Below are 16,705 nucleotides of genomic sequence, written 5' to 3'. Positions count from 1 at the left end.
CCGCTCAGGAGGTTTCGCTCCACCCCCACTCCCGCGCTTGACGTCAGGCACCCGCGCGCGCACCCCGCCCTGGCGTCTTCCAAGCTCAGCCGGCGCGCACGCGCCCAACGTCCCCGCCGACGCGCTGTGCTGCGAGCTCTACTTCCCCGACGTTCTATGGAAATAAGGAGGCCGCCTCAGCCAATCCGGAGCGGCTCTCTGCCAGGAGCGAATGAGGGAGCAGCAGCGGAAGAGGGGGCGGGGCAGACCTTGAGGCTGGCGGGGCGGCCCCGCCCTGCTGCTGTGAGAGGGGCGCGAGAACAGGAGCTAAAGCATCAGGTAAAACGCATTGCAAGCCTCCCCTTTTAGGATGCAACTGTCAGCCTGCAAGGGAAAAAAATATAATTGCCAACATTTTTCTCCTCTAAAGGAGAATCCATTTTTAAAGTTTGTTGATCCCATTTTTAAAGTTTGTTAGCAACCCTTTCATATATTCTTGCGATCCACTTTTGGGTCGCGACCCATGGGTTGAGAAACTTTGCTTTAGAAGGAATGAGCCTTCCCCAGACTTGTCATTGTTTAAAAATAACATGCATTTCCCATTAGTCAGCTGGGAGTCCAGGAGGAGATTGCAAGTTCATAAGAATTGCCATTTACAGGATCAGACCACAGGTCCATCTTACCCAGTCTTCTGTGTCACGCATTAAATAGGCTCAGCTTTTGGGACATCAAATAGGCTTGTGTCACACACTGGGAGAGAGTGGATACTGAAAGGGAGAGCAAACCCAGGATGACAAGGGTTTTCCTCCCCCATCATTCCTCGCACTTGCAGCTTGCAGCATTTAACTTAATTCTGATTCAGAGGCTATATCCCTAACACCCATGCTCAATAGTTACTGATACCCCTTTTCCCCAAGAATTTGTCCAATCCCTTTTTGAGTTCAAGGAACTAAGAAGTTACCAGCTTTTACATTAGGTACATGTTTTATTTGGTCTACTTTAAACAGGTAAAGGGGAAAGGGCAGGAAATATAAGAAAAGGACGGAGAGGAGGGGCAAAGCAAAACAAGTTATATCAATAATTATTATATTATAATACAGCATAACAGACAAAATACTGGTAGGTTTGCAACATGGACAGTTGCCTACCTGCTGGTCCACATCAAATAGATAGGGCATAGTTGGGCCTTCAGACCTGTAGGAGGGGGGTAGTGAGCTGTGCAGGGGAAGCTGTGCCTTGTGGGGGTAGAGGGAACTCACTCCTCCTGAGCAGCCTTCCCCATACCCACAGTCCCCCCACAATCCACACACAACTCTCCCCCACCCCAACAAACCCCTCACCCACATACCTGGCCCTGTGGGCAGGAATGAGGGGACTGGAGCAGGGGGCAGGCTGTGGGTTGAGTGAGGGGCAGGGGCAGGACACTAGTATATCAGTGCTTTTCAGCACCGCACATCCTGAGTGAAGGGGATAGGGGCAGCTCTGATTTTTCTATGACAAAAAAGCCAAAAGTAAATGCTAAAGTGTATAGATATTTAGACTTTATTATGATGACAGAGGCACTGGTAGGCTTCCAAATTGCTTTAAACTTGTAAATATATCAATAAAACATTGCCCAAATGATCTCTCTCTCTAGATAGTGGCATTTCATTTTAATAGTGAAAAAACACTATTTTGGATATTTTTATGAGAGAATTTGTGTTTTTTTTTATCAGAGAATTTGCAATTTTTAAACAGAGAACACCGGGATCTCTGCTGCTGAGACAAGTTGCGAGACCTGGGCAGAGGAACCTGTCTAGGTCCAGCACTGGGGACCCAGCTGGAGAGTAAAGTGGCTGACCTCTTGGCCATCTGAGGCCAAGAGGACACACTTTGACAGTTCAAAGCAGGCCACTGCAAGGAGCACATCTTTTGGGCAAGAGCTGCCCAGATGGCAGAGCAGGGGCACCCCATCTGGGTCTGGCAGGGGTACAGCTTTGGGGTTGCAGTTCCAAAGGGGCAGACGCTGTTGCAGGTGGCAGCAGGTCACAGCCAGGCAGCAGCCCCCACTGCCAGATTGCTGCAGTGGGTACAGAGTGCTAGTGCCACTCCAGGTTAGGGCTGCTTTAGCAGTCCAGCTGGCACAAGGGGTAGTGTCCCCACATGCCAACTGGCTGGGCCTCTGAAGCTCTTGAGTGCAAGTAGCCCTGAGCTGCTCACCAGGGCAGGTTTTATGCTGCTGGCCCCAAGTTCTAGCTCCCCCTGGCTGCAGATCCGGGATGAGCTGGCCAGGGTCATTTTGCCCCAAGTAGCACAACTTGCCCCACACCAAAATGCATGTCCAGGCATGTGCGCTGAGGCAAAAATCCCCAGTACAAATTTGTGGCACTTCTATTTGAGGTGCTGCAAGTGCATGTGCCTGCATGTGTGGATGTACCCAGTGAGTTTAAAGAAGAGGGGAACTCTACCATGCAACATCCATTTAAAAAACATGTATAGTTTGATCACATCAAAACCAGTTCTCTCAGAAACAAGGTCGTGCAGACTTAAAGGAGATCTATTTTAAAACCAAATGGCATCTTTAGACTATTTAGCTATTGAGCCCTGAAGAAATAAAAAAAAACCTGATTAAATAACAAGAATCTCAAGGGCAGGCTGAGTAGCTTGTACTCTATCTTCATTATAAAAAGGCAGTCATCCCAATTTTACTACATTCCTCCTTGTGCAAATCACCTTATCTGCTAGAGAATGCGTTTCTTAAACAGGGTCCAAATGCATTGACAAAATATAATAGATTCCACTGCCCTCTGTACACTACAAAAACACGGAAACAGAACAAATCCCAGCGGACTAGTTTTTGATGTTGCTGTTTAATAACCCATTCGGGTGTTTACTTCACCCATACATGGGTATTTTCATAACACATTCTAGATCCACAATATTCAGGCACAGGAAAGCTTAACAGAAAGGCAGGTTAATATTACTGATGCTCTGTTTTTTCAATGGGGGTCCAAACACAGCAAACTAAAACTCCCCTGAAAGGGGCACCAACAGAAGTCATCTTGATAGTGCTTCCTAACATTGAAACATGTTTGGGATACAAGGGAATACCACCCACAAAAAAAAAAGTATTTAACATCTTGAATCTTAAGAAAGACGGTAAATGCTTCTTTCCTCAAACCTGATGAAGACTATCTTGCATTCAAAAGCTTTCTAACTTTATTCCAGGAGGCAGGGATTTACCTTTATAGAACTAGGGAGCACAAGATTTCATGAATCCAAATTCACTTCATTAGATGTTGTTCTTTATCCCAACCATGCAGTTGGTCCACTAAAACATAACACCCACGAAAACCCTTGCCCCTCACATAATCCCTGGACCACTGTGGCAACACCATGAGTCCAACAGCACAAAATCTTTAAATGTATTTTCCTGCATATTGCTAGTCTACTAAAGAAATAGATCCCAATGTCAAACTGTATTAAACAGTTTCCCTTTATGTAAGCACAGATGTCAGTCAAGGTTACCATACTGACAATATACATTCTCAGGGTCACTACTTTGAATGGCAAACTTATTTTAAGGCATTCTGTAATCCAACCCCATATAAGGGTTTCTGCAAAATGGAAGTGAAGGTTGAATGGCATTTAAACACACTCCTAGCCAAGCAAGTGCAGTATGAGTAGGTAGAATGTATTTCTTTCATGTGGATGCAATATTGCCTGTAGCTTATCATCTCAAACTGTTTTGAAGTGCATTTTTAATAGCTGTGCTGTACCCAGAATAAATTGCATGACAGTGGGTGTATCTACATCTGATGCTACTTCACCATAGCAGTATGAAAAGAGAACATAGCATTCGCGGGCAAAAACCGTGATGCAGCCGCCATAGCAACGCGCTTCCTTGTTGTAGTGCATTACTACGGCTACGCAGGGGCTTAAAATAACTGTGCCGCTGGCACGGAACAGTAGAGGCGATTACTGCGCCATTAGTACTTCCAAAACGAAATACCAACTAATGACGCAGTAACAACGGCACTGTTGGGGCACTTGTAGATGCGCCCAGTAGTGCATAAACCAGGCTTGTCCAACATACGGCCCGCGGGCCGCCATGTGGCCCACCAAGCTATTTTCTGTGGCCCGCAGTGCTGTGACGGGAAATGAAAGTAAACACAGTTTACTTTCGTTCCCGCCCTTTGTCCCTTCGGCCCCTCAGCAGCTTCCTAATGGCTGCTGAGGGGCTGGGGAAGGGACAAGGTTCCCATACGCACCGTGTCAGCTTGACATTGATGACATGGTACGTGTGGGAAGAGGAGTGCAGACCTGGCCCGCCTCCTCCCGTCCCTAGCACCACGTGGGGAAGTCACCGCTTCCCGGCCCAAGCGACTCGCCGCTCCCTGCCTGCAGGCGAGAGGCAGCCCGGCGTAGCCACCCAGCCCCAGGTCGCTGGCAGAGCGGCACAGGCAGGTGCCTCCTCCCGCTGGGCTATTGGCATTGGCTGCACCGCACAGGGCGGCTCCGGGGGGGGGCGGAGCCTGAGTTCACTGTACCCTGAGGTGCCGCCTGGCCCCAGCCCTGGCTCTAGGCCTGGCTCCCTCCAGCCCGGCGCAGTGATGTGGACCCACGGAGGCGGCACGACGGCCAGGCTCGCCCTCGTTGTCTGCCTCTGCTGCCTTCTGCCCAGCCGGGGCGCCATAGGTAGGGCTGGGCTGGGAAGATGGCGCCTCCCCCGGGGCCGGGCCAGTGAGTGTGAGAGCCTGAAGAGCAAGGGTTGTGCCCTATGTTGCTCCGCTCTGCCTCAAATAATTGCCCACCCCAGTCTAGATCAGTGGTTCTCAACCTTTCTTGTACCAGGACCCATTTGTAAACATAGATGGTCAGTCCTGACCTAGTGTCCCTCACTGCTCCTACCTCCAGACCCAGTGTGTGGGTATGGGGGGGCCCAAAGTAGCCCCTTGCAGGCTGGAACGCTGTCAGCCCACAAGAGAAAAGCCATAGTTATATGTTTTTCTCCTTTAAAGGAGAACCCATTTTTAAAGTTTGCTAGTGACCCTTACATATATTCTTGAGACCTACTTTTGGGTAGCGACCCATGTTTTGAGAAACGCTGGCCTAGATCATGCCCGACCAGTGCTGTCCGACATCTTTTTGAACACCTCCGATGATGGAGAGTCCACAACTTCCCTAGGCAGTCTGTTCCACTCCCTTGCTGTTCTAACCTCTGTGAACAGATGGCTGGTACTGGATATACAGCGAGGTTTTCAGGCTCTGTTCTGTGCCTTGTCAGTTAACACATGGACAAAAAGAAAACCTCTTCTCCTTTTCTCATTAATTTCTACCTCCGCCCACTGGCAAGAAGCTGTTGGAAATTTCTTCCCAAGGTCTTGTTTGACTGGTGGCAGGATGCCCGCTGCCTCATGAGGTCCAGGTCAGGTACTGTTTTTATTGTTTTTATTTTGGATTTCAAACTACATTTCCAGACCCATTCCATTGTCACTTTCTGCAACTTCATTGGTATGAAAGGTCACGTGACATCACTTCCTGATGTGATACCACTTCCTGTGAGGTCTTTGAATATGGCTCGCCAGCCCACTGGGTGATAAAATGTTTGTGATCTGGCCCCACATTCAAAGAGGTTGGACACCCCTGGCATAAAGCGAGCCATGGAATATATGTTCAATTTGGGCTTGGATTCTTGGAAGATACTGTTAGTTTACCATTAACACCCCCCTCCATATAGAATTATATCCTTAATATTGTACAACTCATTCATACATTACAATATTCCTTTAGCAAATGGGTTTTCATTAAACCTGGATTTGCAGCTGCTCAATGGAATCTGAAAAATTCTCCTTTTCAGTTATGTTTTCCCTTGCCTGGGTTCAGGCTCAGTTGTAATTTTTTCCCTCTGGATGCCTGAATAAAATCTGTTCCCCAGTTTTTAAAAATAACTTGGAAAAATACAAGTTTTAGGCATGAATAGCTCAAACATCTCTTCAAATAGTCTTTATAAGCCTATGGTTTTGCACATGTATATTTAAACATTTTTGTGAAGTTTAGGATTATTATACTATTTAAAGAGCTACGGAATAATGCAACTCACTGGTTTTTAGCCACATTTCAGTACTGACACATTATCAATGACTGTATTACTCACCAGCATCTTCACTAATAACCTTTCAATAAACCTCTTTCACTCCAGTCACCAAACTGAGGATGGATAGAAAATACAGCTAAAACAAGGAATCTACTCTGGGAAAATATATGCTGTTTGGTACATTTAAAGAATACCACATCAATAATGGAATCCTATTCCCTCCCCTTTTTTCATTCCTACAGGGAAAAAGAAAGTAATTCCTCTCTGGAATGATTTGGTAGTACAGGCAGTCCTCGACTTACATTTCGAGTTACAACATTTTGCACTTACAACGTTTATAAATTGACACCCGGTTTCAACTTTCTGACTTCAGTTTCAACTTCACAACACTTGACCCAATGCAACACCACACCAGCGAACAGGTTTGCTGTGTCACCCATCTCCCTGGAGAACATCTGTCTAAACTTCTTGGATACTTTCTTTAAGAAAGCAGGCAAGACTCCAGAAAAACATGTAGCCAAGACTCCTGAGAAGACTCCAGTCAAGAACCCTTCAAAAAGTCCAGCAAAGTCACCTCAAAGAAGCCCTTCCAAATAAATATGATTGCTACTTACAATATAAATACATTAATATAGCTATATTAATCATCTATAATTGATTGAGTACAACATTTTGATTTATTTTTGGTGAAAATAAGGTATCAGGCCTTGGTTTAGGAACCAATCCCCCATTTATAGCATTGTTTCCTATGGGAAAATCGGTTCCGAGTTACAGCGTTTTGACTTAAGACATGGTTTTCAGGAACCAATTGTGTCGTAAGTCCAAGGACTGCCTGTATCCAGCAAACAAGTGCTACAGAAATTCCCGTGATGCCTCCCTCACCTTTCTCCTGTTAAACTACTGGTGTGTTTGTATGACATATGCATTCACTTTTATAAATATTAAAATGTTAATTGAATATATATTAATATATGTGCACCTCCTCTGGCTTTTATTCTTTCTCTTCCATTCTTCAGATTTCATAGTTGGTAGGGTCAGAAGGGACCTGAGCAGATCAAGTCCGACCCCCTGCCATGGGCAGGAAAGAAAGCTGGGGTCAAATGACCCCAGCTAGGTGATTATCTAGCCTCCTTTTGAAGACCCCCAGGGTAGGAGCGAGCACTACTTCCCTTGGAAGCTGGTTCCAGATCCTAGCCACCCTGACTGTGAAGTAGTGCCTCCTGATATCTAGCCTGAATCTACTCTCAGTCAACTTATGGCCATTATTCCTCGTTACTCCCAGGAGTGCTCAGGGGAACAGAGACTCTCCCATTGCCTGCTGGTCCCCCTTGGCCAGTATGTAGATGGCCACCAGATCCCCTCTCAGCCTTCTCTTGTGGAGGCTGAACAGGTTCAGTTCCCGTAGCCTCCGCTCGTAGGGCCTGCCTTGCTGCCCCCTGATCATGTGAGTGGCCCTCCTCTGGACCCTCTCGATGCTGTCCACATTCCTCCACAGAACTGTGCGCTGTACTCCAACTGCGGCCTGACCAGCATTGCATAGAGGGGGAGCATTGCACCTCCTTGGACCTGCTCGTGATGCATCTGTGGCATGACAAGGTGTGGTTAGCCTTCCTGACCGTGTCCCCACATTGGCGGCCCATGTTCATTTTGGAATCAATAATGACACCAAGATCCTTTTCTGCCTCCGTGCTGATGAGAAGGGAGTTCCCCAGCCTGTAGGTATGCTGCTGGTTCTTCCTCACCAGGTTCAATACCTTGCACTTGTCAGTATTGAAAACCATCCTGTTCTCATCCGCCCACCCCTGTAACCTGTCCAGATCTAGTTGCAGCCTGTCCCTCTCCTCCAGCTTGCCCACTTCTCCCCACATCCTAGTGTCATCCACAAATTTGAACAAGGTGCTTTTCACCCCCTCGTCCAATTTGCTGATGAAGATGTTGAAGTGTAGGCCCAAGGACAGAGCCCTGGGGGACCCCACTGCCCACATCCCTCCAGGTTGAAAAAGACCTGTTCATCACCATTTCTTCCAGTTATTGCACCAGGTTTTTGTATCTTCCCTCCTTCCTACAATCATTCTTCCAGAAGCCTGCAAGCCTACTTAGTGATAAGCCCCTTTATGAATCCAACTCCTTCCAGGCCAAGGGACAGAGGTGTCAGTTTTGTTCTGTTTTTTTTCACCCCTACATGCTCCATTAGGGAAGGTGCTGTCTTGCAGATTCATTTCCTTTACTCCATCATATGAAAGAGCTGTATAGGAGAGTATTCACTCCCCACACTTTCTTTTAGAAGCTTGCTGGGAGTTTCTGGTCATGCCTCACAGAGATGAAGCACTAGGAATAGGAGCACAATAATGTGCTCAGGTTTGTCATGGGTAGTGCCCAACTGTCCTCTTAGTATAAACCGTGGTTCTACAAACCGCACATACCTGGTATCACCTCATATCCTCTGCTAATTGGTGGCATCAATGTCTGCAGACTTATTGGGTGGGGACAAGGTAGGTAGAGCTGAGACCATCTATCAGTAAAGATTACCCACCAGGCAATACTCCTTTATGCAGCTCTACACTATCCTCTGGACTATTTCAGTCTTACCCTGCAGACTCCATACTTGCCATTGCAGACCCCTGGCAGGCTCTGGCTCCCTCAGCCATGATCTCTTGGCAGTTTTTTTTCCAGGAGATCTGCTTCCTATTTGCCTGCACACTGCCTCTACAGTCTCAACAGCAAACACAGAAGTGAAGCCCCAAAAGCTGTCTGCCAGGCCTGCAAGGATGCTTCCTTAATGTACCTAAGTAATGATGTTCAGGGACCCCATATCCAGGTCCTATAATAAACTGCCTTTCATCAAAATCCGTCAAATTTATTAATCCTCTTCCCCAACTTTCCCGGTCCCCTGAAGAAACAAGAAAACTGTAAGCAGGCTCACTTCTTCTACATGCACAAATGGGAGTAAATCAGATCTTGTGGTAGCTCAAATATCACCAATTTCTCTCTGTGTAACAGCAGAGAAACCCTGTTGGAGACTTGTGCGTAAACAGTATGAGGCTGGTCACTGATGGCCCAATGCTGAGGTAGTCCTAGTTCTCTGGATGGGTTCTTCACAATATAAAAGTGCTGGAGATGACCTGCAGTCAAATAAAAGTGTCAGAGAAACGCCCACATAACTGTCAGTAGTGTGTACTTTTTTGTTGTTTTTTCACACAGTTTATTAAAGAAGCCAATTCTCTGGCTTGCCTGTATGATTAGGTGGGAGGGGGAAGGCCTCCAGGGATCTCTTCTGACAGTTCTACATCAGTCACATATTCTTTGGAAGTTGTTTCCACCCCTTTTGTAACAGAGAAACAGGTGTTATGTAAAATGCCTAAAGTGACACTTTCTTCTTTGGCAGACTCTGAAATAGAACCTGGCCCCATTTAACAGAAAATGCAGGACTATGGGTTTATATTATGCCAAACAATGAATATTAAACTTAACTCTGAAAGAGTTAATATTTCTAGTTAGATGGAAAGGGATTGGCAAGGCAACACTTCTACATTTCCTTTATAATGACAGCTTAGCTATTTAGTGCATGGCTGAAGTAGGTATAGTACAGAATTTAAGTATATTCCTATGATTTTAAAATGGGACTTAGAAATAAGAGTTAATCTTGTAGATATCAAATGCTTTAAGGCCTATCATTCAAATAAATTCACATTTTATTGATTTGTCTAGATGGGTTATTATAAACAAGGCAGCAGACAAATCAGCTCCTAAACTTGTAAATAAAATGCCTGTGGACAAATGAAGAAGGCCACAAGTTGATACTCCTGGAATGTTTACAGCATCAAATGTTAGTTAGCACAGCAATTTCAGAGTTATATTTGCTGAGTCACAGGCATGGCATGTTTCCACCATTTAAAAGGCACATATTAAGAGGGGTTTTTTTAAAACATAACTTTGAGGAACATTTCTTGAAGGCCAAGCAATGCAGTTTTAGGATCTCAGTAAACTAGGAGTGGGTTTAAGAGGTCTGGCCTTGAGTCTGAGTACGCACTCCTTGCAGTTGGGATAGCTGCTGTGGATTCTCCACTTTTATGACACAACTAGCTAGGGTAGACAAAGTGGATGAGATTTCAGAGAGCTTCTGAAGAGATTGTTCTTCCAAAGCTAATAGTCTTTCTGTTAGTCCAACACTCTCCTTGTGCATCTGAACGAAGAGCTGCTCAGTCTTTTGACTGGTGGAATGTCTCACTTTTCTTCTTTTCTCCACATGTCCTGTTGAAACAGGCAAGTGACATACTCAGTACACAGGAAGTCTGACATATAGTAATCAAAGTTTCCTTTACAAGATTTCAGAATTAAGCTATACCCTGTGACTAGCCATATCATGATGCAAGTTACATCGTATAAGTTGAGGCATGCTCCTGAGCAGCAGCTTCCCCTCTCCATACTATATAGAGACAGCCTCCATTACTCTTTTTCTGTTCTTTGAATAACTGAAGGCCTTAAAATCCACTGCTTCTCTTGAATCATCACCAGCAAAGATCTAAAGCCTCTGGATATTTATTTCAGTCTTCTGAACTATCTCAGCAGCAGCTCCACAGCCCAACTCTACTTTAAATTCCAAGAACTTAAGAAATGATTAACTCCATGTCATCCTGTCTAAAATATAGCAACATACATGCCTTCTCCTTGCTTGCCTCAACATGCCCATTGTCTTTGTTCTTCAAATCCTTATTGCACCTTTTTCCACTCTACCTCATTAAGTCCTATTCGTTCTCTTCATACCATCCTGCCCCTTCTTCCATCCTCCCTGCTTATTTAACGTTCTTCTAATTCACATCCTGTAAAGTATATCAACCCTTAGTTCCTCTTAAAGATTGCTTTTGTGTACAAACTCTCATATAGTTTCTATAAAGTACATTTTGGCTACAGTATGATCAAAATGCATAGAAATATAGCGCGCATGCGTGTGTCTGTGCACACATGTGCGTGTACACACACACTTTCTTGCTGCTACAAAATCTTTCAAGAGTATTTTTTACTTCCCAAGTAGTATTTCACCATATTACAGACAGAAGAGTTCAGCACATACAGCTATAAATACCTATTCACTAGGAATACGTTTCTTCTATGCCTATATCTATATAGGTTTGCCTACAGCAAACAGCACGTTCTATTCAGTGATTTAGCATTTTAGCTTTTCTACATCTGTCTGCTAAGCATGAAGACCTCCCTCAGACAGGGAGTATGCCAATTTTACACATAAAAGCTGCCAACAAGCCAAAAGACCTCTATACTTGACAGCCTGGGAGGCCTTCCTGGAAAAGCACAGCATACTTCTCTGCCCTACTACTTCACTAAGCTTGCATGACAGAACTGTCTCAAAAATTCAGCGAGGAAGCCTCAACCCCCCACTCATATTATATACAGAACTGGCAAGTTAATTGTTTTTACTTTGAATAATGGTCTCTCTCCCCCATAACCGTCAGGCTAACTCTCTTCATAACAGTGTGATCAAAGGGAAGAAGAGGTTAGTGAGCCAGTCAGTAAAAAAAGGTTTCTCACGTATACCCACAAATAAGGCCATTTGCAATAGTTAACTCACTTCTCCACACTCTAAGTTACATGTGCTATGTAGCTGTGAAGCTCGAGCAGCAAACACATTAATCTAAGTCTAGGGCTCTTTTACCTGAATCTGAACAGGTAGACCTGCAATCTTCTGTTTCTGTGTCAAATTCACTGGTATCTGTTGCTTGTTCAGTTTCCTGTAAATTTTTATACAGAGCAATTGTATGTTTAACTCTTAAAAAAAAGATTCAAACAAAGTAACTATGAAAGCTTTGTATTCATACAGGACACCAAACTCTTGCTTTCTAGACAGAGGAGACTGGTTTTCCAGCACCCTACAGATGAATGGGTCAGTTGGAGGCTGGAATGTTATCTATGTGGCAAGTGCAGCTGTCACCAGCTTTGTTTAGTTAACAAAATGTTGTGAAGCTATTTCTGATGCTCACGGTCAACATTTTTTCCTTACTAGGGTATCCACCAATCCTACACAAGAAGTTGATGTTTGAAGGTTAAAAAAATGAGTTTAAGAGATGTTTGCAAAGACAGAGCAGCTTATATACTTTGGCAGACCAAAGAATAGAACAAAGATCAAACACTGAATCTTTTGTACGCTTACTTTTGTCTGATGCTATAAACAGACCTGCAGGGCACTGGGGTTCTAAACTGAAATCAGTCATTTACATTTACAAGATAGTGAAGGGAAAAAAAGTAGAGAGTGAACTGCTAAGAGGGGCAAAGATGGCATTATGCACTGTGTTCAGCCTTATTTTGTAAACATCAATATATTGGTTTTCATGCATAAAAGTATATCATAACAGCACTTAGGAACATTGCACATGATAAGTTTGATACTTGTCCTTCTTTCTTTCTTTTGCCTCCCTCCTAAGGGCCGTTAAGGATCTCAGAAGAGAGAGACAAACCAGACTGCCGGAATAGCAGACCACTCCAGTCCCAGATCTACAGCATACAGGAGCCACACAATAGAATGGAGTAACAAGGCATTTAGTTAGAGCAATGGTTCTCAACTTTTTTAGCCTTGTGGAATCCCCTTGTTAGCTTTGAAAAACCCCTTGGAAAATGCTAGCTCTTAGTTTTCACTTGTTTTTTCACTATGGAAAAATAGTAACAACTGTTTTCCTGCTGCAACAAAGACCACAACAGGTCAGAATGTATTTTAACACTATGTATTTCTACTTGAAATTTCTGGGTTTAATCTTGTGAATCATGTTCGCACACCTCACAATACTAACACTGCATAGCAACCCAGCGCACCTTTGAAAGGAGCTCAAGGCCCTTAGATATTCAAAGATTTCCTTTCTTCATTCCTTATTCTATGGAACTCTTCAGAAATGGCCACCCTCTTCTCCTCTCCAGTCTGCACTATTTCTCTAACAAAAGTGCTAGGGGAAAACAAATATAGCACAGAAAACGTTTTTATCACAGGTCTTTGCAAAGGCTAAAAAAAAGTTTCCGCATGCTTAATTTTTTCTGATCCAATACAGACAACAGAGCAAGGTTTAGTCAAATCCAGTCTCAATCAAAAAAGGGAGACAATCTTAAATTTTAGATACACCATTTTATAATGTCAGTAAACAAAGAAGAAAAGAACAGGAAGAAAAAGGAAAACTCACATGTTCTTGATTCACCAAATTCTGGCATTTGAGCACCTGGGTTTTATTGAATTTTATTCTGCATTGAAGAGAAAATAAATTTAATCAGTTTGGCAATATACCTTTTAAATCTCTACTACATAAATTACTTTAATGTTATGATAGTCATTTTATAAAAATGTAAGCCTTGAAACAACCCATGAACAAAACAAACTTCAAAGTGCCTTAAAAACAAATTGTGTTCTTAAATTTCAACCCCCCCCTCAAACACTTGAACTTTTGAATTTAACAGGACAGTTTTACATTAAATATAAATACTGGAATGAATATCAAATAAAGTGAAATTCTTCCACTAGTTTTCCCAAGACAGCTTAAAAGTAAGTAAAAGAGCAGACAACTTTATAAATGGGATCAACCGTAATAATTTCAGGCATAGGAAGAACCACAATAGGTATAAGATGTGGTCAAGTACCTCACCCCCACACTGTCAATGTTTCCCTCAGAGCAGCTTCCTGGCTTATTCCTGGTCATACCATGTCTCCCCTTTGCACCATTAGTGTTAATATGGCACAAAACTGGGATGGTGGAATTAGAATTTAAAGGGACCTTAATGCATCGAAGAACTGGGCAATAGACAACAACAAAAGACACTAAACATTGAGAAATAAAAATAAATGTGCAAGTACAGAATGGGGCAGCAGTACTGCTAAGAATGATTTTTTTTGATGATCACGCTCTCAAGAATCAGCAACACAATGCTGCCACGAGAAATGTGATTTTGGGCTGCATGAATAGATGCATAATGTATAGGACATGGAATGTGTTGGTATGACACTGCTTGGCACATTACCCTTCACCTGGACACTGTGCGCAGTCCTGAGCTCCACATTTTAAAAAAGAAACAGAAGCTGCAGAGAACCCAAAAAGTGAAAGGCAAAGTTGATAGAGGGATTGGAATGCAAGCTCTATGAAGAAAGGTTGGGAGAACCAGGTATGTTTAGTTTGAAGAAAAGGAGATTAAAGGAGAACATTATAACAGCTTTCAAATCTATTATAAAAGATTAGGGAGAACAGCTGTTCTCTCCTGCCACAGGGGGCAGGACACAATACAATGGATTTATAATGTCATCATACACATTTATATTAAATTTCAGAAAAAGACTTCCTAACTGTAAGAAGCTGCTGTAGGAAGTTGGAGGAAATCTCCTTCAGTGGAAATTTTCAAGATGTTCGGTAACCATTTCTCTGGGATGGTTTAGGAATACTGCATCCTGCATTTCAGCAGGGTATTGAGCTAGATGACCATTGTGGTACATCCCAGTCCTACCATTCAATGATCACCAAAATCTAGTCTTCTGCATACCCATTCATGTCCTCACATTCTTCCTTTATATTCTCTATACTTGCATAGTCTCTGCTCTCATCAACTCTTACATTTTCTGCATTTCTTTGTCAGGATGCTACGTACCCAATTCAATGAACCTTGACTTCTCTTTTTGCCTCTTTTATTTTCAACCTGGTCTAGATAGAACTCGGATCTAGAAATTCTGGTGTAAGCCTGAACACTTTCTTTTAATATAGCACAGGATCCCACACTAGATAACTTTTCTCTTCAAAAGTAGCCAAAAATGTTTTTCATTAATATTGTTTTTGTGAACAGTAATGCTGAGGTCCAGGGCCACTGCAAATTTAGGATCACAAAAATTCTGCTTCCTTAGAAGTATATGAATGACTAAAGAAGTCTAAGGGGCTGCTACAGTACTCCAAATCACCATTGGTTCCTAATTTCTTAAAGTACATATGCATGTTTGTCCATACCCCAAGTCACCCTGCTTTTTTAAAAGGCAAAGGGTTCTGAATCTGGACCCAACTCTGCACACACTTACACTAAAGCTAACTTAAGATGACACAGTGGTATATTTACTCACTTGCAAAAAAGCATTCTCAGGGAAAAGGCCCTCCATTAGTCTTTTCTATGTTATGGGCTCTTTGTAGGTGCAAATGAAATTAGAAACAAATCTAGTTAGGTTGTCTGTTCTGTTGCACCAGTGAATGCATATTAAACCATCAGCTTGCTGTAATCAAATAGTTTTGAAGATGTACTTGCCAGAGCACTTAGCAAAGGAGGATCCAAGCAGGGATTTGACATTCAAGAAAGATTTAATATCTGTTATCAGATATTAAATCTGATAAAATAGAAAGAGACAGACAGATGAAATATTTGGCCCAGGTATTCACAATTTTATTAATTCCTTAACAGAACTCCAGGAAAAGCTAGAAGCAGCATTGGTTCTGTTCATTACTTCCTTCTTGGTAGAATCTAGGTTGACATCATGGATGTGATAGTTCCTTGTCATCTCTGGGAAAATGCAGCCAAAAAGCAGGCCATGTACATTTCATTATAAAAGATAAGTCTAAATGAATCTAGCACAGAACGTGCAGTGAACACACTGAATTCAGAACAGAATTCTAAACACCGAGGCTGGCTCTAAGCTGAGAAATGTACTGCACATGGAAGTTGCATTAAATTACTATAATTTCTAATCAATAGAATATTCAATACGACTTTGTCCACAAAGCAGTTTTTTCCCCCTTGGAGTTATGATTAGAGCATAACAACATAATGAAGAGTCACATACTGAGAAAACTTTTCAGGTGTTTCAAATCTTTATTTAAAAGTACTACAGAGATCAAACTCATTAACTGCAACCCAAGCTGTAGAAGGCCAATGGAAATCAAACACACACTGAAGGTAAATAAGTAATTTATGAGATTATGAAGATATATGTAAATGAGCAAGGGGCCAACAAGGCTTTAGAATGCATATGGCACAAACAACTGAAGACAGAAAGAGACAGACAGGTGAAATATTTGGCCCAAGTATTCACAATTTTATTAATTTCGTAACAGAATAATTTTGTATGATAACATATCTTGGGAGCAGTAAAAAAGGGGAAAGCTATGGATGTGTCATCTGCTTTTCCCCTTTTCAGTGGTTAAATCACAAATGTCAAAATCCCTATGCTTAACAGAATCATTGCATACATTTTATGGCCTGAACCCAAAATAGCCTGGTATGTGAGACATCCCCTGGCCTTCTAGAATGACTCAGAATTGCCACAAATGCCTTCCATTTTCAGTATCCTTTGAAACCCAAAGTGTAGCTTGCAAACTAAAACAAGCTCATTCATTCCAGCAATAACCAACAAGATATAGGAAGGATAATAGGCCATGAAGTGGAGAGCAAAGCAGCAAGTGGCCCTTCTTTGTCCTTTATGCCAATATCACCTGTCCTTGGCTCCTCTTAAGCAACCTAGGAGCTTGTTCTTGGGCCTCAGACTACCCAGTAAGAGAACATCTCAGAATTACTGTCCTGTTGTCACTGTCAGCAAGTGGGACAACTGGGAGGGTGTGCATTGCACTCTAAATCCCAAGGTCCCATGCTGAGTAGAAGTCACAATAAACTTGCTGTTTAAAAAGGCAGGATTAAAAA

General features: G+C 43.0%; 1 protein-coding gene and 1 long non-coding RNA gene across 5 annotated transcripts in view; one reads left to right on the top strand and one right to left on the bottom strand.

Moving 5' to 3' along the window:
- Positions 1 to 17: 17 nt before the first annotated feature.
- Positions 18 to 7,023, top strand: LOC132252474 (uncharacterized). The gene is made up of 2 exons (XR_009464381.1): positions 18 to 318; positions 6,298 to 7,023. It is a non-coding gene; the product is annotated as an uncharacterized LOC132252474 (long non-coding RNA).
- A 2,190-nt stretch (positions 7,024 to 9,213) lies between these two features.
- LOC102562505 (heat shock factor protein 2) overlaps positions 9,214 to 16,705 on the bottom strand; it is a 31,163-nt gene continuing 23,671 nt past the window's right edge. For 3 of the 4 annotated variants that reach the window (XM_059733386.1, XM_006273286.4, XM_014611062.3), the window contains 3 exons: positions 13,234 to 13,291; positions 11,724 to 11,799; positions 9,214 to 10,306 (listed from right to left, as the gene is read on the bottom strand). In XM_059733386.1, coding sequence (XP_059589369.1) covers positions 10,053 to 10,306; positions 11,724 to 11,799; positions 13,234 to 13,291 — 388 coding nt within the window. In that variant the 3' untranslated portion in view covers positions 9,214 to 10,052. Of the gene's footprint in view, positions 10,307 to 11,723; positions 11,800 to 12,874; positions 13,003 to 13,233; positions 13,292 to 16,705 lie in introns of those variants that run through there. The other variant, XR_009464380.1, reaches the window with a different exon arrangement.

The sequence above is a fragment of the Alligator mississippiensis genome, chromosome 1 (assembly GCF_030867095.1).
Source record: "Alligator mississippiensis isolate rAllMis1 chromosome 1, rAllMis1, whole genome shotgun sequence".
NCBI lineage: Eukaryota > Metazoa > Chordata > Crocodylia > Alligatoridae > Alligator > Alligator mississippiensis.
Note: the sequence above shows the minus strand (reverse complement) of the source record. Positions and strands in the feature narration are given on the sequence as shown.